General features: G+C 45.0%; 1 protein-coding gene across 4 annotated transcripts in view; it reads right to left on the bottom strand.

The window, feature by feature from the left end:
• Positions 1 to 21,217, bottom strand: part of LOC115095953 (glutathione S-transferase omega-1-like) — a 41,147-nt gene extending 19,930 nt beyond the window's left edge. Inside the window, exons 1-3 of one of the 4 annotated variants that reach the window (XM_029610333.1) lie at positions 21,012 to 21,217; positions 5,266 to 5,374; positions 1,167 to 1,389 (exon numbers count right to left, since the gene is read on the bottom strand). In XM_029610333.1, coding sequence (XP_029466193.1) covers positions 1,167 to 1,389; positions 5,266 to 5,324 — 282 coding nt within the window. In that variant the 5' untranslated portion in view covers positions 5,325 to 5,374; positions 21,012 to 21,217. Of the gene's footprint in view, positions 1 to 1,166; positions 1,390 to 5,265; positions 5,375 to 20,750; positions 20,906 to 21,011 lie in introns of those variants that run through there. The other 3 variants (XM_029610335.1, XM_029610332.1, XM_029610334.1) reach the window with 3 other exon arrangements.
• Positions 21,218 to 25,261: the final 4,044 nt, after the last annotated feature.

Genomic DNA, 25,261 nt, shown 5'->3' with positions numbered 1-25,261 from the left:
AATTTGCATTTGGATTCTGTTTTATTGTATTTAGTTTTATTGTGCCTTCGCTTAGGTTACAATTCTAAGACAGGTGATCAATCAAGTTTGGAAAATAAAGATAAACTTAATCCTCAAGACAAACCTGCCCCCCCCCTCCCAGAAAAAAAAAAGTTTACTAGAATCAAAGATTTAAAGTCAGGGAGAAAACAAAATTTCACAGACTACACATTTTCTTCTGCCTGCTCATCCACCTGCCCAAGCCAGATTGCAGCAAGCAGGAAACAGTGAGAACGATCCCATATATTTCCTGTTTAGAATAGAGCACACTGCAGTGGAGGTGTGTGTGGAGGGGGCACAAACAGAATCAGATTGTTTACAGTGCTGCTCAACCAATGCTATGCCTGCCTCATGCTAGCCCAGGAAGGGAGGAAAGGTATGGGAGCAGGTCCTCCTCATGTGCTAGACTGCAAGCTGCTGCTCCTCTGGAGATAATGGAGCAGAGATGTGCCAATGCAGAATGCTGTACTGCCTCACTTCCAGCGGTGGCCCTAGTATTGAAGTTTAGGTGTCCAGGACACTTCTAGTCAAGTTAGACCACTAGCAGGACAGAGTCTCCTGTACCTTTTTTTCTCCATTTGAGGGTAGAGAATTGCTATTTACTCCATTTTTGAAAAAATGGAAAAAGAGGAGCAGCTGCATGTCACTTTAAGAGCAGCAGTTGCACAATTTCACTTCTGATCTTAAGTAAACATTCAACATTAAAGTTTACCTCAGGAGAGTAAAAGATTTACAGCTAAATTGGGAAGTACTAATTTCTAGCATACTTTGCAGGAAGAGAGGCAACCTCATGTGCCACTTGTTAGTATGCAAAGTTTACTAAAGTTAGCATACTTCCTACTGAACATACCGACTGCTATCACCATTCCTGCACTGGAAGTACTTTTAGCTCGCCAAAAATATACTAAAGTCAAAAGCAAGCCACTGCACTGTATTATATCAGTCTCATAAAACAGGTAATGCAAAAAACAAAATGCCACCAGCTTTGCAACTATTCATTTTGTTAGCACACTAATTCTGCTTAAAAAAAAAAAAAGATTCAAATGTGATGCTCTTGCCAGTCTGTGGGTTTTTTGGGTATTTAAGATAAGAGAATCTAAAGCAGAGACTGGTTTGGGAACAGGTACCTTGGAAAAGTGCTCCAAGAGCATCTTCTGCTTAGCTTTCTCATAGGGGTCTTCCGGGGTCAGCTTCTTCCCAGGGTAGCTTTCATCCAGATAGTCGCATGTGATTAGTGACTCATAGATCACCTGACCCTTTTCTGTTTCCAGCATTGGGATTAACCCAAGTGGAGCTTTCTCCAGGAACCATTCTGGTTTGTCCAACAGATTGACATTTATTGTTTCATATCTGAAAAGCAAAATAAGAAGAAAAGTCCAATTGCCAAGTCAAAATGGACAGTAACTTCAATTTTATATCCTGCTAGAAGAAATCGTAATCAGATTCCAAAAACTGTATAAGCGCACAAAAACATGCCATGCTGGGTCAGACCAAGGTCCATCAAGCCCAGCACTGTCTCCAAAAATGGCCAGTCCAGGTCCCAAGCACCTGTCAGTTCCCTAATAATTGATCTCTCTTTTGGATATCACTCTCAGGAATAAGAACTGGTTTCCCCAAGTCTTACTGGCCAATAACTGATTGTGGACTTTTCTTTCAGAACTTCTCCAATCCTGTTATGACCCCCACTATGAATTGCCTTCACTACATCCTCTGGCAACACATTCATTAGCTTTATTGTGCGCCAAGTGAAAAAATACCTCCTACGATTTGTTTTAAATTTACCAGTTACTCATCTCATGGAGTGTCCCTTAGACCTAGTGTTTGAAAGGATAAACTGTTCCACTCCACTCATGAATTGATAAATTTCGAGTCATATCCCCTTAAGCCATCTTTTCCAGGCTAAAGAGCCCTAATCTGTTTAGATATCAACAGGCCAATGCAATATAGTGTGCTCAGCCAAGCGCACCGTTTAACCCGTGGTTGGATGTGTCTGCAACCCTTACGCTACAAGGGGATTAGTGCGTCCACAGCGCGCATCCAACCCCCTGCGAAGCTAACAGCACTCATCACATGTAAATGTATGCTGATGAGGCTATTAGCTAATCTCCGATTAAAAAAAAAAAAAAAAAAGGCGTGCCAGCAGTCAGGTTAGGGAAACTGACTTGTAAAATTGAACGTCTATTTTTCTAACCCGCTGACAGCCATCTCTCCTCTGTGCATGCTGCTAAAGAGGCACTGGGGAGCACATTTCTCAATGCACCTCCTTTTTAGCGTGACCCCTCATTTAAATATTTAATCGTGGGCCCAGGAGATGTGGCTGGGAGTGCATTAGCAAAGTGGGCGCTCAAAACTGAGTGCCCGTTTTCCACGCAGATTTATTGGATTGGCTTGAGTGGGAACTTTTCTATCCACATTATTTGTTGCCCTTCTCTGTACCTTTTCTGTGTCCACAGTGCCTTGATATGAGGCAACCAGATCTACACATAGTACTCAAGGTGCAGTTGCACCATGGATCTCTACAAGGGCATTAGGACATTCTCAGTTTTGTTCTCTATTCCTTTTGGCAAAAGGAATTAAAACTGCAAAAGGTTAGGCAGCCACCAAAGTGTCAAAATCATCTAGCAAAACTGAAGAAGGAGGAGTAATCTAGAGTGGCAGCTAAAATTTAATTCTAAAAATACAGGGCTTTGCATTTGGGCTGCAAACATTTGAAAGAATGGTACAGTACAAAGGTGAAATTCTTCTATGAATGAATCAAGAACATGATCCTATCTGATGATCTTAAGGTGGTGGCAAAAGCCAGAAAAAACTGGGCGATGAATGGTCAAGCAGGTGTGGATATTATCCTGTACAAAATCCTGGTGTGACCTCATTTGGAATCTGTGTACAGTTCTGGAGACCGCATCTGCAAAAGGATATGAACTAGTTGGAGTCTGTCCACCAGAGGGTGGTTACTAAAATGGTCTATAGTCTGTTGTAAAGACAAAAGGATCCAAAACATTTTCACATTAGTCACCCAGCATTATTTTTAAGTATTTTTTCTTTTCTTTTGTAGGACCTCTAAGTATCCAGTGTGTAACATTAACAAACTGCTTTTTACCTCAGGTCCAACTTTGTTTTATTTTATGTTAAAAAAAATGTTCATTTTCAAATGTCTTTTCATTTCTAGAACTCAATCTATTAAAGGTCCCCAATTGAGCAGTCTTTATCAAAAGATTATTTTAGAGAGCATAAAATTCACAAACAGAACTTAACACTGTAGACTGTTGCCCCGACATGGATCCATGTTTCGATATCACATCTGCATCAGGGGGTCTTGCTATATCTTACAGCATCTTCTCATCTTTTACCTCTACAGAACTGCTACGGTTACTATCAGCAAAATTTCCACATTTAAACACTTCTTTAGGTAAACATGGCGTCCGGCATCAGAGGAAATGACGTCAGCCAGCACATAGCTCAAAAGGTTTTCAATTCAACACCTCTTTAAGCTTTATATTTAACAACTGATGTCAAATCAAAAGCTGTCTGTTAATCACTTCCTTCAATCCTTCCAAACATCTCATTAGAAAATCCAACACTGTTCACAAACGATTTAATAATTAAATATCACACCCTCTCCTTAGAGGGGAAACAGACTTCAAAAAGGTTCTTTCCAGTTCTTTAAAGTGATACATATTATTCAGAAGGCATGCAATCAAAGCTGTCAATCCATCTTTTCTAATCTAAAACTTTATATCCAAATTTTCTTTTTTATCCATCCCACATCAATTCGAACACTGCAGTACATTAATGATGAAAGTAAAATTACAAGTTATAAAACCAAAAAAATGGTCAGTTTCGAATTCAAATGTTGGCCCATGGATCCCAACAATCTTATAGCACATCTCTTATAGGAGCCACACCAGGGATCTTCAATTTTTCTGAAAAATCCTAAGGCTTATATCAGACTGATGTTGTCAAATCAAAGAATACCAGTTGATCACCTCATTTAGTCCTTTAGGTTTCACTGCATCTAGTTTGAAAATCCAACACTGCTCATGTCGATTTTACCTTAATTGAAGGTCACCCCCCCCCCCCCCCCCCCGGCACTGAAATGGTGACAACTTCCAAAATTGTTCATTTTAACTCTCTAAACTGATGTGTTTTATCCAAGCAGTGTGCTACAATCGGGACTGTTAATTTCGATGTCTTAATACAACTTTTATGTTCTAAAAGTCGTGTCCAAATTTTCCTCTTCGTACGTCCCACATAGATTAAATTACAAGAACACTAATACATAAACTACAGAAGTAGAATTGCAATTTGTAGTCATTTAAAGAAATGTTCCGTTTGAACTCGGACAAAAGGAACAGACTTAAATCTAAACATGTATACCTCAGAGGAAGACAAGGAAGGGAATATATGAGAGAGACATTTAAAGATATCACAGGTATCAATATGCAGGAAGTGGGTTTCTTTCAACAAAAAGGAGATTCTAGAACAAGGGGTCTTGGGATGTGGGTGAAGAGAGGTAGACTAAGGAGTAATCTAAGAAGTATTTTCTTTAAAGAGTGATGGACGCATAAACCACCTCCAAGTGGAGGTGGTGAGGACAGTTATGTGAAATCAAGAAAGCATTGGACAAGCACAGGAGATCTCTGGGTAGTAGGAATTGTACAGCTGAATAGTTGTGTGGATTAAAACACTAGATGGACCCTATGCTCTTCTCTGCTGTTTTTTTCTATATGTATTCCATGTCACTCAAAACCGAGAACAACTAAAAGAAAAAAGAAAATAGTATTACCCCACCGCACAGTCCATTACTAAAACGGATACTAAATGTGAAGACAAACCAATGCATATGAAACCATAAAGGATGTTTCAAACATCTCCTTAAGATGTCGGAACAAAAATATGTGCCTTAAACTATAAGTCTAAGAGTGATGTTATGGGAATGTCAAATCCAAGATGACATCACATACTTTACCCTATTGAAGTTGCATCAAAACCCAGTCCTCATAAGATACTTACTGAAAAGTGTCAAAGCATCTTCCCAAGAACTCATACTAAAGTTAGTTCGGAAACAGATCAAGTTCCACTAAAATTCCATTGCTGCTTACAGGAGCAATATTTTTTAAGGTAAAGAACACTAAGTTGTATAGTGCACAGCCTCAGCATTGCTCAGCTTTCTATTTTGAAGCACTACAATATTGCTGAAAAGCTTCAGATTTTTATTTCTCTTACTTGATTCCTTTGGCTTCCAAGATAAGATGCGTTCTGTGTGCAAAGGGACAGAATCTCATACTGTAGAAACGAATCAATCCTTCAGGAACCGGGCCTGGTGCAGCACTCCCTGAGAAGGACAACATGAGCATTTTAGGTCTGTACTCTCCCATATCTCATTTAAAAATGAAATAAAATAAGAAATTACTACTTACCTGAATTTCCTTTTCATTAATTCACACAGATGGATTCAGGATCAGTGGATTATGCACCTCTGTCAGCAGATGGAGACAGAGCAAGCTGACATCACAGTATATATACTCTTACAGCAACATCAGCCCATCAGTATTCTCTTCAAAAGCAACTGTGAACGGACCAGGAAAATATTTGATTATAAACAGTCAACCATTACTGTACTCAACCAACAGGAAATACTGAACTCAAGTAAAGGAAAATTAGTTCTTACCTATTTACAAGGTTGTTGGATGGAATACCTAAAACACAATGCCACCCCTGATATGAACGCAGCGACTGTGTAGGAGGCCGGAAAGGCTGTGATGCGGGGTGCCACAATAGCATATGTGGCTAAGGCCAATAAAAAATGTAATGCAGAAATCTTGAGAGTAACTGCTGTTCTTAAAAATGCTCGGCAACAACACATGGCCACGCTGACGAGTGAGTCTAAGGCAGCTATAGATAGGGCTTGGGAAGCCCTTAATGGTCTGCTCCACCAGAGGGCATCTAAATCGCTCGGCTATTACCAGTACCACCTATATAAGCAAGGAAATAGGGCCAGCAGGTTGATGACCCACCTTATTAGGCCTAGAGGCCAACGGGCATCTGCGACGGGGATCCGGGATAGTAAGGGGGTCCACCTGAGTAAGCCCATAGCCATTGCATGTAGATTTTGGGAATATTATGTGTCCTTATATGGCCCTAAGCCTATGGATGCAGATGCGGCTGAGTCCCTTTTTCGAGTGATCCCATGGCCCTCATTAACTGTGGAACAGGCCACCGTACTTAATAGTCCCGTCACCGACAGAGAAATCTACTCAGTAATCCAGAAGCTTAAATTAGGTAAAGCAGCGGGTCAGGATGGGCTGGGCTCTGAATTTTACAAGATATTGAAGTACACCGTCTTGTCCCCATTGCAGAAATATTACTCCAAACTTTTGCTCAATAATCGTATTGCTGAGGTTTCTAACTGATCCGTTATTGTTCTCCCTCAACCGAGGAAAGACCCCCCTGGAAGTGGGCTCGTATAGGTCCATTTCCCTGCTAAATGTTGATGTAAAAAAATCTGGCAGCTGTCCTTGCGGCCCGGCTAAACTGAGTTTTACCCCTCCTTTACAGGAGGACCTTGCGGGACTGGGGGATTGGGCATCCAAATGGCAGATGAAGTTTGGTGTGGACAAGTGCAGGGTGATGCACATAGGGAAAGATAACCCTTGCTGTAGTTGCACGATGTTGGGTTCCATGTTGGGAGCTACCACCCAGGAGGAAGATCTAGGCATCATAGTGGATGATACTTTGGAATCGTCGGCTCGGTGTGCTGCAGCAGTCAAGAAAGCAGATAGAATGTTGGGAATTGTTAGAAGGGAATGGTTAATGGAAGGGAGGATGTCGTAATGCCTCTGTGTCGCTCCATGGTGGGACCGCGCCTTGGTTGCTGTGTGCAGTTCTGGTCGCCGCATCTCAGAAAAGATGTGGTTGCGATGGAGAAGGTACAGAGAAGGGCAACCAGGATGGTGGGGGGGATGGAGCAGCTCCCCTATGGGGAGGGGCTGAAGAGGATGGGGCTGTTTGGCTTGGAGAGGAGACGGCTGAGGGGGGGGATGCGATAGAGGTCTTTGGGATCGTGAGAGGTCTTGAACGAGTAGATGTGACTCGGTTGTTTGCCATTTTGAATGGTGGAGGGACTGGGGGGCATTCCATGAGGTTGGCAAGTAACACATTTGGGACTAATCGGAGAAAATTCTCTTTTTCACTCAACGCACAATAAAGCTCTGGAATTTGTTGCCAGAGAAGGTAGTTAGTGCAGTTAGTGTAGCTGGGTTAAAAAAAGGTTTGGATGGGTTCTTGGAGGAGAAGTCCATTAATGGCTATTAATCAATTATACTTAGGGAATAGCCACTGCTATTAATTGCATCAGTAGCATGGGTTCTTCTTAGTGTTTGGGTAATTGCCAGGTTCTTGTGGCCTGGTTTTTGGCCTCTGTTGGAAACAGGATGCTGGGCTTGATGGACCCTTGGTCTGACCCAACATGGCAATTTCTTATGTTCTTACCCAAAATGATCAGACGGGTTTTGTGAAGGGGAGACAGGGGGTACGAAACATACATCGGCTGTTGGCGGTCCTAAGCTACCAATAGACAGTGGAGGCCTTGGTCCTGAACCTGGATGTGGAAAATGCATTTGACTCCTTATCATTGGAGTATTGTTTTGGGCCATGAGGCACTATGGATTTTCAGGGGCTTTCCTTCAGTGGCTGGAGGTTCTTTATAGTAACCCTAGTGTCTCTATTTTGCTTAACTGGGCACCCACAGAACCTTTCTCTTTGTACTGTGGGGTCCGGCAGGGCTGCCCCCTCTCCCAGTTATTTGTGTTGGCTTTGGAACCCTTGGCTATCTGACTTCAGAGCGACCCGGGATTCACTGGGATTAGTGTAGTGTAGATGGCCATCCTTTAAAGACAGCTTTGTTTGCTGACTATGTTCTTTTGTTTGTGGGGAAACCATGGACCAGTGTACCTATTATTATTACCCTTTTTGATCGGTTCCAACTGGTGGCAGGGCTAAAAATCAATTATGGAAAATGGTAGGCTTTGGCCTTAAAACGCCCACCTGCTGGACTCTTGGGATGGCCCTTTTCCCTTTCAGTGGGCCCCCGGCAAGAAAGTATTTGGGAGTCTGGGTGCCCAGCAATTGGAGCGGTTGTATGAGCTGAATATTACCCCATGTCGTCTTAAACTTCGGGAACAGCTGCAGATATGGAACCCTTTGCCACTGTCCCTGTTTGGTACATAAGAACATAAGAAAATGCCATACTGGGTCAGACCAAGGGTCCATCAAGCCCAGCATCCTGTTTCCAACAGTGGCCAATCCAGGCCATAAGAACCTGGCAAGTACCCAAAAACTAAGTCTATTCCATGTAACCATTGCTAATGGCAGTGGCTATTCTCTAAGTGAACTTAATAGCAGGTAATGGACTTCTCCTCCAAGAACTTATCCAATCCTTTTTTAAACACAGCTATACTAACTGCACGAACCACATTCTCTGGCAACAAATTCCAGAGTTTAATTGTGCGTTGAGTAAAAAAGAACTTTCTCCGATTAGTTTTAAATGTGCCCCATGCTAACTTCATGGAGTGTCCCCTAGTCTTTCTACTATCCGAAAGAGTAAATAACAGATTCACATCTACCCGTTCTAGACCTCTCATGATTTTAAACACCTCTATCATATCCCTCCTCAGTCGTCTCTTCTCCAAGCTGAAAAGTCCTAACCTCTTTAGTCTTTCCTCATAGGGGAGTTGTTCCATTCCCCTTATCATTTTGGTAGCCCTTCTCTGTACCTTCTCCATCGCAATTATATCTTTTTTGAGATGCGGCGACCAGAATTGTACACAGTATTCAAGGTGCGGTCTCACCATGGAGCGATACAGAGGCATTATGACATTTTCAGTTTTATTCATCATTCCTTTTCTAATAATTCCCAACATTCTGTTTGCTTTTTTGACTGCCGCAGCACACTGAACCGACGATTTCAATGTGTTATCCACTATGACACCTAGATCTCTTTCTTGGGTTGTAGCACCTAATATGGAACCCAACATCGTGTAATTATAGCATGGGTTATTTTTCCCTATATGCATCACCTTGCACTTATCCACATTAAATTTCATCTGCCATTTGGATGCCCAATTTTCCAGTCTCACAAGGTCTTCCTGCAATTTATCACAATCTGCTTGTGATTTAACTACTCTGAACAATTTTGTGTCATCTGCAAGTTTGATTATCTCACTCGTCGTATTTCTTTCCAGATCATTTATAAATATATTGAACAGTAAGGGTCCCAATACAGATCCCTGAGGCACTCCACTGTCCACTCCCTTCCACTGAGAAAATTGCCCATTTAATCCTACTCTCTGTTTCCTGTCTTTTAGCCAGTTTGCAATCCACGAAAGGACATCGCCACCTATCCCATGACTTTTTACTTTTCCTAGAAGCCTCTCATGAGGAACTTTGTCAAACGCCTTCTGAAAATCCAAGTATACTATATCTACCGGTTCACCTTTATCCACATGTTTATTAACTCCTTCAAAAAAGTGAAGCAGATTTGGGTAAAACCATGCTGGCTTTGTTCCATTAAACCATGCCTTTCTATATGTTCTCATTAAAATGGTGATCGTGCCCCAGCAACTATACTTGTTACACATGATTCCTTGCTGGCTGAAGGCTGGAGACCTTTGGCAACTGCGTGCTAGTTTACAAAGGTTCCTCTGGAGGGGGAAATGGGCCCATTCGGCATACACAGTCTTAGAGCGCTCTCGGGAGCAGGGAGGGCTAAATCTACAGGACTTTCGACTATATAATGTGGCATGTCAGCTACGTTATGTGGGCGAATGGATCACGGGAACCTACAGTTATTGTGCACAAGGGATGTTAAATAAGATGACTAATCCTGGCTCCCCTTTAAGTATCATTCAGCTGCGCCCGGGGATGAGGTGTAACCTGGCTTACCCCAGAGTATTGTTGCATCCCTGTATTCGAGCCTGGAGGTGGTTGCAGATACTATGGGGACTGCGGGGAATAGCCTCCCTCTTCATGCCCTTTTTGGGGAATGCGAGTTTTGTGCCGGGGCGGGACAGTAAGGCTGTCTTCCAGGCTAGGGCCGATAATGGGGTAGTATATGTGTTTCACTTGCTAGATCCAGAATCCCATGCAATTCACGATTTTGCTACTCTAGCTCGCACGTTTCAGCTACCTCCCAAGCAATTTTATGCATATCTGAAGGCCTGCCACTACATCAAGTCTTTCTTCTCGTCTGCGGAGGAGCTGGCAGCAGAAACTACTTTCGCTACTAAGGTCTTTGACACTGCCTGCCTAGCTAACAATTACTGGGTCAATCCCTCGGGCAAGCTGAACGAATGCGTCTTGCGACCCGCTGGACTTGCCATTTGCTCCGGACTATATGACGCGTTGCTTCAAGGCTCTCTACCAGTTGTTGCCAGATGTGGGTCTTTGCGAGGTCCAATGAAAATCCTTCACTGTATCTACTGCGATGATGTTCGTAGATATCAAATGAAGCTAACTCAATCTCCACTTTGTGGCAAGTGTGGTGTTGCAGAGGGCCATCTATATCGCCGCTTGCTGGCGTGCCCATGAGTGGAACCCTTTTGGAGGTCAGTTATCGATGTGATTAATAAAAGCACTGGGCACGTTATCTCTGTCACGGGTCACCTTTTAGTGGCCCATCAGCAAGCAGGCCAGGTTCCCCATACACACTCCAGAGCAAGATTTGAGCGCCTAGCTGTTCTGGTGGCATGCCGCACCATATTGGCTATCTGGACTGATCCGCTGGCACAGCCTTCAGTTGAAGCCTGGTTTGGCAGGATGGCCTCCTTATTACAGATGGAATACATGGACTTTAGCATTGGCAAGATGAAGCCAGATAAGACAGAGCTCAGTAATAACGGCTATAAGCCAATATGGTCTTATCTGATGTTCAGAGGTGGGGATCGACCCGGGGGGGGGGGGGGGGGGGGGGGGGGGTTTGTATGTGGTGTGACTGGATTTGCTTATGAGGCGCAGAAGGGGGGGGGGGGGGCGGATGTAGGGAATAAAAACGAAAACTGGGAATACAATTACAGTGAGATCACTTGTATTGTTAATTCTTGTGCAAGCTCATATTGTACACTGTTTATTATATGTACTGTGTTATCCTGGATCCCATGAGTGTGTATCGTCTTCCTGACAAAAATTTTGAAAAAGAAAAAAGGAGACAGACTGCACATTGGTTTGAAGGAAGCTCCTGCCAAGAAATCCAATACCAGATTGAGATTCCAGAGGGATACCAGACACTTTAGGGGTGGTCGAAGTTGTTTAACCCTTTTTAGGAAGGGGCCCGGTCTGGGTGTGCTGACAGGCGGGTTCCGTGTATCTCTGTTCTGAAGCAGGAGAGGGCTCGTACCTGAACCTTGAGGGAGCTGAGAAACAACCCTTTCTTCATGCCATCACAAAATGGTTCCCCCGCGTTCATCGCACCTCGCTTTGAATATTCTCCAGATCCATAGAGAACTTCCGTGCGTGGAGGAGGGTGGAAATCACCGCCTTCAAGTAACCACGCTTCTTCAGGTGAATCCTCTCAAGGGCCAGACCATAAGAGAGAATAGACACGGATCTTTGTGAAGGATCAGGCCCTGTTGGAGCAGGTCCCTGTGTAGAGGAAGACGCAGAGGACTCCCTGCAGGAGTCTTTGCGTGTCTGTGTATCACAGACGTCTGGGCCAGTCCAGGGCCATTAATAGGACTAGTCCTCTGTGGTGTTCTACCTTGCGGATGATTCTGCCCAGTAGGGGCCATGGGGGAAGGCGTACAGTAAGTCCTCCTATGACCAGGTTTGTTAGAGGGCATCGATCCCTTGGGATTGCTTTTCTCGTCTGTGGCTGAAGTACCAGAGGACTTGGGCATTGAGGTCCCAGTAGGTCCATGGCCAGGAGTCCCCCAGCGATCTATCAGTTGGAAGCCTCTGGTCGACAGTGCCCACTCTCCGGGATCCAAGCTTTCTCTGCTGAGAAAGTCCACTGATGCATATTGCAGGGAAAGACAATGTGAGGCCGATATCCCTTGAAGGTTTATCTCTGCCCATGTCAGGAGTGGGTCTCTCTCTAGAGACACTTGCTGGCTCCTGGTTCTTCCCTGGCAGTTGATGTAGGCAACTGTTGTTGCATTGTCAGACATCACACAAATCACTTGCCCTTGGAGCTTGTGGCTGAACTGTAGGCACGCCAGTCTGACTGCTCGAGCTTCCAGGCGGTTTAGGTTCCATTCCACCTCTTCTTTGGTCCACTGCCCTTGGGCTGTTAGCTCCTGGTAGTGGGTTCCCCATCCTCAGATGCTCACGTCTGTGGTGAGCATGATCCAATTCGGTAGGAATAGGCTTATGCCTCTGCTTAGGTGGTTTTCCTTTAGCACCACTGCAGTTGATAGCATACTTCCGCTGGAAGATAGAAGCGAATCAAGTAGTCTTGAGTGGGTTCCAGCACGGCAGTAAGGAGCATTGGAGTGGCCACATGTGAACCCTTGCCCATGGTAGTACTTCCAGAGTTGATGCCATGAGACAGAGGACATGAAGGTAGTCCCATACCTTGGGGCGCGTAGTGTTCGTCAATCGGTGTACTTGCGCCATCAATTCCATCCTCCTTGGGGGAGGGAGAAAGACCTTGTTCTGTTTGGTGTGGAATCGAATCCCCAGGTATTCCAGAGACTGAAAGGGCTGCAGACAGCTCTTGTCTGTGTTCACGACCCAACCTAGTTCCAGAAGGAGGTTTCTGACTCTTCTGGTCGCCTGAAGGCTCTCCTCCTGAGACTTCGCCCAGATCAGTCAGTCATCCAGGTAAGGGTGTACCAAGATCCCTTCCTTTCTCAGTGTTGCCGCCGCCACCACCTCCATAATTTTTGAGAATGTCCTGGGGGCTGTTGCCAGGCCTAGAAATGGTGACCCAGTACTGTGAAGTGTAGAAAACACTGGTGTTCCTGATGGACTGGGATGTGGAGGTAGGCTAGGAACTCTCCCGGTTGTACTGCCATTATGACGGAATGGATAGTCTTCATGCGGAAGTGTAGGATCCACAGATGCCGGTTGATATTCTTAAGGTTCAGTATTGGTCGGAATGACTTCTTTCTTGGGCACGATAAAATAGAATAATGTCTTGTATTTTGTTGTGATGTAGGCATTGGGGTTATAGCTTTTAGACTGAGTAGTCTTCTCAGTGTGGATTCCATCGCCAGTCTCTTCAGGTGAGAGTGGCAGGGTGATATCATAAATCTGTCTCGAGGGATACTGCGTAACTCCAGCGAGTAGCTTTCTCGAATGATGTTCAGTACCCATTTGTCTGACCCATCGTTGAAAGAAGAGGGAGAGTCTACCCCCTATTTCCTCTTCCTGTGGATGGGTTGGCCCATCCTCATTGGGGGAGCTCGGGTTGAGTCTGTTCCCGGGCCCGTTCTTTTCTTGGCTTGTCGGTTCCGAAAGGACTGATCTCCTGGGGGGGGGGGGGGGTGTCAAGGTACCTGGAATGATGAATTTCTGTAAAGGTTGAAAGCATTGAGAGCCTCTGCCCCTGTGACCTCTTTCCCCTGTCTTCCAGTAGTCTAGGTACTGGAGACTTGCCCCACTTACTGGCTAGCTTCTCTAATTCGCTTCCGAATAGGAGAGATCCCTTAAAAGGCATTCTTGTGAGGTTCGCCTTGGAGGTCGCATCAGCAGACCAGTTCCACAACCATAATTGTCTTTTGGCTGCCACTATTAAGGCTACTCCTCTGGCTGAGTTGCGCACTAGGTCCGAGCTTGTATCTGTTAGGAAGGCTGTGGCTGGTTCCATCGCTTCTCCAGTATGCTTCCCAGAACTATCCGCCTCTCTCGAGAGGAGCAGGCCGGTGCGAGTTATCAGCACGCAGCAGGAAGTGATCTGTAGTGTCATTGCTGTCGCACTGAAGGCCTGCTTAAGGATGGACTCTAATCACCTGTCTTGTGCACCCTTCAGTGCAGCCCCTCCCTCAACAGAGATGGTCGTTCACTTTGAGACGGTGCAGACCATAGCATCTACTTTCGGAAAGCACAGGCATTCCTTGTTGCTAGTTCTAGATACAAGGCTTCCAATGCCAGACCTCCTTTAAAATTCACTTCTGACCTAGAATGGTCACCCCAATCAGCTCCTGGATGGCTTTCAGCAATGGGAAATAGTAGGAGGCCTTGTGGAGGGTTCCTCTTTGGTTCCGCAGCAGGGTCCGAACCCGGAATCCCCAGGGTTTTCATGGCCAGTAATACCAAGGCTGGCAATTCATCCCTGTGGAAGAAGCAGAGCATGGTTCTGTATGGCTCCAGGCCAGGGCAGATTTCTCCTTCCTCCAGGGTGCTTCCTTCATCATGTAATGTCTGGATCCCTATCCGGGAAATTCTTGGTAAGGCGAGACATGTGCCAAGACCCCAGAGCGGGACTGGGAGGGTTAGGTGTTCCCGGCATTGGTTGCTCCCGGGGCACAGCCGGAGCTGACTGTGTCTGTACGAAGGCTTGAAGTCGCTGGAAAAATTCCAACCATGAGAAGGACCCCGCGTCCAGGTTGGTTCCGGGGGGAGTTGGGTTAGGAATTGCCCATCCTCCCTCTCCCGGGGAGGATGCCATCCCAGAACCGTAAAGTTCAGGGGAACTGTCAGATAGAGTAGTTCCTGACCCATCCTCTGGCTGGGATGGACTAGACTTGGAAAATTTTTTGGGGGGGAATCTAGTCCTCCCTGTGCTTCTACATAGAGTTGGCACTGTCCAGATTCCAGGTCAGGCTGTGCTGCTCTGATGTGGCAGGCAGGGCAAAAGGAATGCTTTTTAATCTTCTTTGCCACCAGTGCCATAGCCAGTTATGTTCAGTGCACACAAGAAGCGTAAGCGTATAGCTAGGCGCGCACGGCCCTGCACTCAGTTGTGCGCATGGCTGCGCACTAGGGGTGTGCATTCGGATTGACCGCATTAGTAAAACGCAACTCATATTTTTTTTTTTACTTAAAAAATTGATTCGACATTAACGATCGGATTTCCCACATATCGAACATAGATATGTTCGATATGTGGGAAATCGCGATTGTTGAGCCAAAATAAAAATATAAACCCCCTCACCCTCCTTAATCCCCCCCCCCCCGACTTACCACAACTCCCTGGTGATGGAGCGAGGAGTGAGGACGCCATTTCTGCAATCCTTGGCGAGAAGCATGTGACGTCGGCGGCACGTCGAGTGACGCCGGCGTCACGTGATTCCCGGCTCGTTCGCGCCGGACGGCTCGTTCAGCCCAAAAAGAACTTTTGGCCAGTTTGGGGGGGTCAGGAGGCCCCCCCAAGCTGGCCAAAAGTTCTTTTTGGGCCGAACGAGCCGTCCGGCGCGAACGAGCCGGGAATCACGTGGCGCCGCGTCACTCAGACGCGACGTCACGTGATTCCCGGCAAGTTCGCGCCGGACGGCTCGTTCGGCCCAAAAAGAACTTTTGGCCAGCTTGAGGGGGTCAGAAGGCCCCCCCAAGCTGGCCAAAAGTTCTTTTTGGGCCGAACAAGCCGTCCGGCGCGAACTTGCCGGGAATCACGTGACGTCGGCGTCACGTGATTCCCGGCTCGTTCGCGCCGGATGGCTCGTTCGGCCCAAAAAGAACTTTTGGCCAGCTTGGGGGGGTCAGGAGGCCCCCCCAAGCTGGTCAAAAGTTCTTTTTGGGCCGAACGAGCCGTCCGGCGCGAACTCGCCGGGAATCACGTGACGCCGCGTCACTCGACGTGCCACCGACGTCACATGCTTCTCGCCAAGGATTGCAGAAATGACGTCCTCCTCGCTCGATCACCAGGGAGTTGTGGTAAGTCTGGGGGGGGGATTAAGGAGGGTGAGGGGGTTTAAATTTTTTTTTTGCACATATGTACATATACCCAACTCATTGGATTTTTTTTATGTCCATATTGGCCGCAAGTGGGACCCCCTTTCGGACATAAAAAATATGAACATAAAATTTTGCTCTGCACATCCCTACTGCGCACAGTTATGCGCTTAGTTGTGCATTTGCCTAAGCTGGGCACCCAAATGGTGCGGCCTTCTGTGCGCGTACCAATGGTCGAGAGGGTAAGATGGCTCTGTGGCCCCCCCCCCCCCTTCCTCCCAACATGTCAACTCCAGGGGTCTCCATGTGGCTGGCCCACCAGGATGGAACAGGGCCTAGCCCTCCAGGCTGCTTAACTCATCCGGTGACACTCCTTTCAGTTGTGCTGGATCGAAAACTGAGTTGGTACGGCAAGCCAAAGTTGGAGACCGGGGAGGACTCTGTGGAGTGCCCCTACCCACAATTCGAGTTTCCTGCCTTACCTGATCTCGGCACTTAACAACCGAGTGCAGGGACGGTCTCCAGCTGCAGGGGGAAAGGGCTGTACCTTCACCGCCACGCTCTGCTTGCACCTGCTGCCTCTCAGCCACTTCAGCGGCTAAGTCCACGCTGGAGGGCCAGCTACCGGACCGAGGCACATCTCTGAGGGATCATGGAAATCACCTCAGGAATTCTCAACCAGTGGAGGGACCTTTAGGTAAAACCACAGGAGAGCGGGGCTAGTCTTCTCTAAAGGTAGTTTTCCTTGTGCTGAAAAATTCTTCTAACACTTGTTAGTGTGGGAATGTCCCCTCATCTGCTAGGAGACCGAGATACTGAGGAAGTGAGGTCATAAGAACATGCCATACTGGGTCAGACCAAGGGTCCATCAAGCCCAGCATCCTGTTTCCAACAGTGGCCAATCCAGGCCATAAGAACCTGGCAAGTACCCAAAAACTAAGTCTATTCCATGTTACCATTGCTAGTAATAGCAGTGGCTATTTTCTAAGTCAACTTAATTAATAGCAGGTAATGGACTTCTCCAAGAACTTATCTAATCCTTTTTTAAACACAGCTATACTAACTTCACTAACCACATCCTCTGGCAACAAATTCCAGAGTTTAATTGTGCGTCGAGTAAAAAAGAACTTTCTCCGATTAGTTTTAAATGTGCCACGTGCTAACTGCAGGGGTATATCTAGGGTGACATCAGTTTTGAAATCTGACTCAATCTCCCATCTGCTAGCAGAAGAGCACATACCCACTGGTCCGGAGTCCATCTGGCTACACGATAGGAAATCTGAAACCACTTTAGGCAAGAAAGAGGGAGCAGTATGCAGCTGTTTCGCTCCTGGAATCACACGAAGAAACAGCTCCCAGCAAGACAAGGCGTGCAGAACACATCGCCACCAGAAACACTGTTTTCAAGGTCAAAGCCGCAAGGAAAGGCTACAAAACAGTTGAAATAGACCCCGCTAAGAAATCCAACACCAAGTTAAGACACCACAAGGGAACCAGTAACCACAAGGGAGGACGAAGATTATTCACTCCCTTCAAGAAACGAGCCACATCAGGATGAGATAAGGATTCACCATTAACCTGGCCTCTGAAACAGGCAAGAGCTGCAACATAGAAACATACAAAGAACAGCAGAAAATGACCAAACGGCTCATCCACAATGCCCAGCAAGCTCCCATACTTATCAGTTTCCCAGACTGCCAAGGTCAGGCCCCTTATTGGTTACTGTGATTCCAATTTCCCACCACTCCCTGACATTGAAGCAGAGAAATGTTTGAGTTACCTCACTTTTGAAGCATCAAGCTTACCGGTTAAGGGTAATAACCACCGCATCAAGCAAGTTACCCCCATGCTTATTTGTTTTCCCAGACTGTACAATTCTATGTCCTTGTTAGTTGTCTGAATATAAACCCTCTTTTCCACATTTCCCCTTGCCATTGAAGCAGAGCAGTGTTGGCGTTGTATTAACCATATGAAGGTTTATTGGATAAGGGTAGTAACCACCATTCCAGCAAGCTACCCACATTACTCTTCATTAATTCCCATCCTCTAGCCCAGGGGTCGGGAACCTTTTTGGCTGAGAGAGCCATGAATGCCACATATTTTAAAATGTAATTCCGTGAGAGCCATACTAACTACAACCCCCCCCCCCCCCACCCTCCTGACTCTCCCAAGACCTACCAAATTAATTTACTACAACCCCCTACTCTCCTGACGCCCCCAAGACCTGCCAAAAGTCCCTGGTGATCCAGCGGGGGTCCAGGGCTCGCAGACAAATCTTTAATAAAAAAGTAAAAATCTAACAAAACCCCCCACCCTCCTGACGCCCCCAAGACCTCCAAAATTAATTTACTACAAACCCCACCCTCCTGACCCCCCCCAAGACCTGCCAAAAGTCCCTGGTGGTCCAGTGGGGGTCCGGGAGCGATCTCCTGGACTTGGGCTGTCGGCTGCCAGTAGTCAAAATGGCGCCGACGGCCCTTTGCCCTCACTATGTCACTGGGGTCGACCAATGGCGGCGGTAGCCCCTGTGACATAGTAAGGGCAAAGGCCGTCGACACCATTTTGATTACTGGCAGCCGACGGCCCTTTGCCCTTACTATGTCACAGGGGCTACCGCCACCATTGGTCGACCCCAGTGACACATAGTGAGGGCAAAGGGCCGTCGGCACCATTTTGACTACTGGCAGCCGACCGCCCAAGTCTAGGAGATCGCTCCTGGACCTCCGCTGGACTTTTGGCAGGTCTTGGGGGGGTCAGGAGGGTGGGGGACTTTGTTAGATTTTTACTTTTTTATTAAAGATTTGTCTGCGAGCCAGATGCAGCCATCAAAAGAGCCATATCTGGCTCCCGAGCCATAGGTTCCTGACCCCTGCTCTAGCCTTTAGGGATCCACAGTGTTTATCCTATGGCCCTTTGAAACCCGTCAGAGTTTGTCTTCACCACTTCTGCCGAAAAGGCATTCTAGGCATCCACCACCCTCTCCATGAATAAACATTTTCCGATATTGGTTCTAAGTCTTCCTCCCTGGAGTTTCAAATCCTGACCCCTAGTTCTATGGATTTCTTTCCAATGGAAAAGGTTTGTTGTTGACCATGAGGGCTTCTAAGAAAAGTAAAAAAAGTCATGGAATAGGTGCAATATCCTTTCGTGGATTACAAACTGGTTAAATGATAGTAAACTGAGTAGGATTAAAATGGACAATTTTCTCAGTGGAAAAGGGTAAACAGTGGAGATCCTCAAGGATCTGTACTAGGACCGGTGCTTTTCAATATATAAATGATCTGGAAAGAAATAAGACAAGTGAAATAATAAAATTTGCAGATAATACAAAAATTATTCAGAGTTGTAAAATCACAAGCAGATTGTGATAAATTGCAGGAGGCCCTTGTGAGACTGGAAAATTGGGCATCCAAATAGCAGCTGAAATTTGATGTGGATAAGTACAAGGTGATGCATATAGGGAAAAATAACCCATGCTATAGTTACACAATGTTAGGTTCCATATTAGGAGCTACCACACAGGAAAGAGATCTAAGCGTCACAATGGATAATACATTGAAATCATCGGTACAGTGTGCTGCAGCAGTCAAAAAAGCAAACAATGTTGGGAATTGTTAGAATGGGAATGGTGAATAAAATGGAAAATGTCATAATGCCTCTGTATCGCTCCATGGTGAGACCGCACGTTGAATACTGTGTACAATTCTGGTCACCGCATCTCAAAATAGATATAGTTGAGATGGAGAAGGTAGAGAGGGGCAACTAAAATGATAAAAGGGTTGGAACAGCTACCCTATGAGGAAAGACTAAAGAGGTTAGGGCTGTTCAGCTTGAATCTGAAGCAATCCCCATAGAGAGATGCACGTCCACCATCTACTGTAGACTGAGAATACTGGCAGGCTGATGTCACTGCAGAAGTATTTATACACCCTGATATCACTCCATCTGCTGGCAGAGGTGCATAACCCATTGGTTCTGAGTCTATCTGTCTACATGCTAGGAAAGCTTTTCTTTAAGCTTCTGCTGGTTTGGCAACTGAACATTTCATTTTTATCTAGATGAATAAGCAATGCCAGCTGATGTCTGAGGCACAGTGTCTATTCTCTGGAGGTAATTTCCAAGAGAATTTACACAAATGGATTTTGAAAATTGCTACTTTTATGCACACAACATTTTTGAAAATTCACTCCCTAGGGCTCAATTCTGAAAAGGTTTCATGCCCATAAATGGGTTTTAAAAACTGCTAGGATATGCTACTTTTACATACATAAACTTTTGAAAAAATTACCCTCTGTGTGTGTTTGTTCTGTTATAATTTTATGATATTAGGGTTTGTTTGCCACCTTGACCTATGAACTAATTGCAGGATATAAATGTTTGACCTACATTTTTACATTTCTTTTTTAATCAAACGCATGCATTAAGGCAACAGAGTTTTAAAGTAGCTATATATTGGCATTAGATCACTTCATCTTTTCTGCTATATTTCTATTTCATATTAGTCGGGTTGGCACACAAACTACGTCCAAACTAAAAGTCGGTGGCTTCATTGCTGCTTTAAGTTTACAGTCAATAAACATTTGCTGCTGTGGCACATTCCTGTTGTGACATGCTAACCTAACATCAGAGCTCCCGTTAAGAGTTATAAACTACGACAAAAGTTTAAGGAGCTCTTTTGGGGGAGAAAGGCCAGGGGCACGTAACTTGTACCTAAAATACATTCAAGTATAATAATTATGCCACATATAGGAAAGGCACCCTCTTGAAGAGAGCTACTTGGAAATACTAAACCAGACCCTGCACGCACACTGGGAGTAAAGCCGGATGAAACCGAGCCCCAGTCGGACACGCTGACAGCGCTGCAGGCCAGACCCAGTCCCTACCTTTCCGCAGACTCTTAGCGAACATGACCCTAGAGAAAGCACTCCCAACACGACTCCAAGACCAGGGAGCAAAAGTCATAATAGACTTACAAAACTCGCGTCACGTGCCCCTCCCAGGCGGAGGGCGTTGCATCCTGATTTACCCGCCCCCCTTGCACAGTCCGCCCTGTTATTACTAGAATAGTGGGGGGGAGGGGGGGAAAAAGACATAAAGAGATTGCCTGCTTGATTCAGACCCCCCTCCCCCGTGCCTCTCCTCACAGGCTGACACAGTCAGGATGTTTTCCGTGCAGAGCTATTGGTTTTTCAGCCTCATGCTGCTTTTTCAGCAACTGCTGCGTAAGTGGTTTCACTTTCTCCATCAGCCGACAGCCCTAGAGCCGCTGCAGGCCGCCGTTGCCATGATTCCCAACAGGCCCGGCTTCTGGAGGGGAAGGAACCAGCAAGCTCCCAACGCTCTATTGCTGCTCACGCTCTGCCAACACTCCGGGGACCTTAGGGAAGTCCTCTGGAGCAAAACCTGAGATATAGCGACGTCACTTCCGGGTCCGCGGGAGAGTTGGAGAAATACAAAAGAGTTAAAAATAAAGCAAGAAAAGTAAAAATACAAACATAGAGATGACGGCAGAAGACCAAACGGCCCATCCAGTCTGCCCAGCAAGCTTTCACACTTATCTGTTACTCTTGGCCCTTATAAGTAACCTTTTGGTTCTATTTCCCTTCCACCCCTGCCATCGATATAGATAGCAGTGCTGGTGCTGCATCTAAGTGAAGTATCTAGCTAAATGTTTAGGGGTAGTAACCGCAATAATAAGCAAACTACTCCCACACTTGTTTACCCAGCCTGTGCAATTCAGTCCTTGTTAGTTGTCTGAATATAAATCCTCTTTTCTTCATCCCCCCACCATTGAAGCAGTGAGCTGCGCTGGATATGTATTCCAAGTGAAGTATCAGGCTTAATTGATTCTGGGTAGTAACCGCTGTAACAAGCAATCTACACCCATGCTTATTTGTTTACCCAGACTATGTAATTCAGTCTTGTTGGTTGTTGTCTGAATATAAATCATCTTTTCTTCATTCCCCCTGCCATTGAAGCAGAGAGCTATACTGTATATGCATTGAAAGTGAAGTATCAGGCTTATTTAGTTTGGGGTAGTAACCTCCGTAACAACCAAGCTACTCCCCTGCTTTTTTGTGGATGCAAATACTTTTTTCCACATTTCCTCTTGCTGTTGAAGCATAGAGCAATGTTGGTGTCGCATTAACCGTGTGTATGTTTATTGAATAAGGATATTAATCTCCAGGTAGTAGCCGTCATTCCCGCAAGCCACTCCCATGCCTCTTTTCTTCATTCACATCCTCTAGACTTTATGGATCCACAGTGTTTATCCCACGCCCCTTTGAAATTCTTCACATTTTTGGTCTTCACCACTTCCTCCGGTAGGGCGTTCCAGGCATCCACCACCCTCTCCATGAAGAAATACTTCCTGACATTGGTTCTGAGTCTTCCTCCCTGGTGCAAATGAAGAGAGGCTAAGCACCTGGCTCAAGACCCTGAGAAGTTTCAAAATAGAATTTAGAAAATAGGCTTCCTAATAAACAGCACAGTACAAAAAACCATTAAGAAAAAGAGACAAAAAAATTAAATAAAGGGATGGGTGGGAAGACCTCAGAAAGCCACAAAGTTAGAGTTAAAAAAGGGCTATAGCGACCCTGCTCTAGTGAAGAGCACAGTAGCAATACAAAAATATTAATGCAAAATAAAGACAAATAAACTCAGAAAACTCCATGATGAATGTAAGTTTTATTATAATCGGTCTGGTTAAACTCATGCTGTACCATATTCCAAGCTGCTCAGAACCATCAAAAGTGAAGCTGTAGCGTAGAGACGAACATGGTCTGAGTGTGAATCCCCCAAAGCATGAACACCCAAAAAAGGGTGAGATGAACAGTTCCCTGAATTAAAAACTTTTTTAAGCAAAAAGAAGAAGCATAAAGTAATTTACAGATACCGATTAGGTGACTAAAGGGTTACATTTCCAAAAGTAACAACTGAAAATTCTAACTCTAGAGGTCAATATGAAGGACTACTGTAACATTACAGAGAAACAGCTGAGAGCAGACACATGTCAGCTCAGCTTTTCACTGAAAAAGTAAAAAAGTGATAAAAAGTAGTGAACAAATTGGTGAATGAGAAAGTATGAAGAAGTAATTATTCTTTTGAGGCACCAGATAGAGACCATAAACTATAAACAGAAACTTGTAGACAAAAACTCAACTGGAAACAACATGCCTGATTTCTGTAAACAGTGCAACAATGGAAAAAACAGGGCCATTCCTCATAAAGCATCAAACAATAACATCAAGAAATGTAAAACAATCATAATAGTAAAATTACAAATCAAAAGAATAAATAGTTCAAATATTTCAAAACAGATGATGAATGGAATAATATCCAATAGTTAGAAATTCTTAATAATGTCATAAAATTAACAAAACACTAATAAAATATTTCAAACCATATCAAATAACAGGCCAAAATTAAAATTAATAAGGAAACAAAATCCTGCTCTCCATACCTAGGAACTTTTGATTTCCAGTCACCTTGCGATTGTTGTGGATTATGTATTTATTTATGAAATGTATAACCCGCTGATCCTTAAAGCTCAGCGAGACACAAAAGCACATACATAATAATTATTACAGACAATTTGATACCTTAAAACATTTAAATATCCTTAAAATAAATTAAAACATCACATAATCACTATCAAATTGTATTCCTGATGCTAGAGATAGTATTTGTTCTCCTCTAGGACCTATCTCCAAGACGAACTGACATACTACAAATTTATAAAAGCCTCATTAAAAGATGAATTTTCAGCAATTTCCTCATCTTAAGTAGATCCCGCATTAATGTTAGAAAATCAAGAAGTGCATTCCAGAGGCTCAGACCAGCCACTGCAAAAATTCGCTCCTGTGATTCCTTTAAATGAATCTTTTTAACAGAAGGTATTTCTACCAAACATTTAGCTGCTGAATGTAACAAACAGGCTGGTTGATATGCACAAATGGTAGATGAGAATCCCGAGGGTGCTAAGTAATGTAAACATTTAAACACCAAAACCAGAATTTTGAATCTTATCCTAAACTGTTTGGGAAGCTAGTGCAAGTTAGCAAGCATAAGTGATATGTGTGCCTAACAGGAACAGCCTGATATAAGATGTGCTGTGGAATTTTGAATATATTGCCATAATTTTATTGCTGATTTAGGGAAGCCTAGGTATACAACATTGCAATAATCTTGTGAGGATAAAACCAATGCTTGAATCACTGATCAAAAATCTGAAATGTTCAAATAAGGCTTTAGAGAACACAACTGTCAAAGTTTGAAAAAAGAGCTCCAACTCACATTTTGAATCTGTGGGCACAGTGATATTGAAGAATCGAGAATCACACCTAAATCCCAAACTTGATGTTTAGTGGGGATAGTGAAAGCCAACAGTTTGGAACATTGTTTAGCTCTTGACATGACAGAAAAAATATCTCAGTTTTAACAACATTTAATTTCAAGTTATTTGAAGTTAGCCAACGATTAATTGATGACGAACGTCTGTTCAATTTATTCAATGCTCCGTCAAATGACGAATCAAAAGGGAAAATAAAAGTGAACATCATTGGCAAATAACTTGAAAGAGACACCTCTAACTGGGCCAAGATCTCACAAAAGTGTCTCAGGTAAATGTTGAAACGCAAGGGTGACAGTGCCAGTGCCTGTGGCACTCCCAGCGAGAGCTTGTGCATATTAGAACTACCCTCTCTGATTATCACTCTGTATGTCCTATTGGATAAGAAGGACCAGAACCAAGACAGCACTGTAGCTGGCAAACTGAGAATAGATAGCTATGCCAATAAGGTAGGATGGTCCACTGTATTGAATGCTGCTGATAAATCTAACAGCACCAGAAAATAGCAGGCCCCAGAATCGAAGCCCCACCAAATGGAATCAGGTGTGGATAATGATAGAATTTCTTGTTCGAAAACCAAGCTGGGACTCGTGTAAAACACCATTTTCATCAAGAAAATTCTGCAATTGGGTCAGGACTACTGTTGCGATCCCCCCTGCTGCTGCGCTACAGGAGGTCTCTTACCTTCCTCCAGAGGCCGCTCTGAACCCTGGGCCTCGCCTGTGTTCCATCCGGGACTTGCTCCAGGGCCTGAGAGGCCTAGCTGTGCCTGTGGCTTGCATGCCTCTGAGTTTGGACTTCCTGGTTTCCAGCCACGCCCGTTTCCCTAGGGGCTGGCCCGCAGCTCTCTACCCCAGTTATAGGACCAGCGGTGGGCGGTCCTGGCAAGCTCCTCCCAGGGAGTTGCCTTCTACCTCCAGTATTTAAGGACTTTCTGTTCACTTGCAAAGGGCTTTCGGATCAGGTCCTACAGTTGTCTGTATCCTTGCTGATCCAGGTCTTCCGTGATCATCATATGCTTTGATGGATCCCTGTCCAGTGTTT

The sequence above is a fragment of the Rhinatrema bivittatum genome, chromosome 7, assembly GCF_901001135.1.
Source record: "Rhinatrema bivittatum chromosome 7, aRhiBiv1.1, whole genome shotgun sequence".
Taxonomy (NCBI): domain Eukaryota; kingdom Metazoa; phylum Chordata; class Amphibia; order Gymnophiona; family Rhinatrematidae; genus Rhinatrema; species Rhinatrema bivittatum.
Note: the sequence above shows the minus strand (reverse complement) of the source record. Positions and strands in the feature narration are given on the sequence as shown.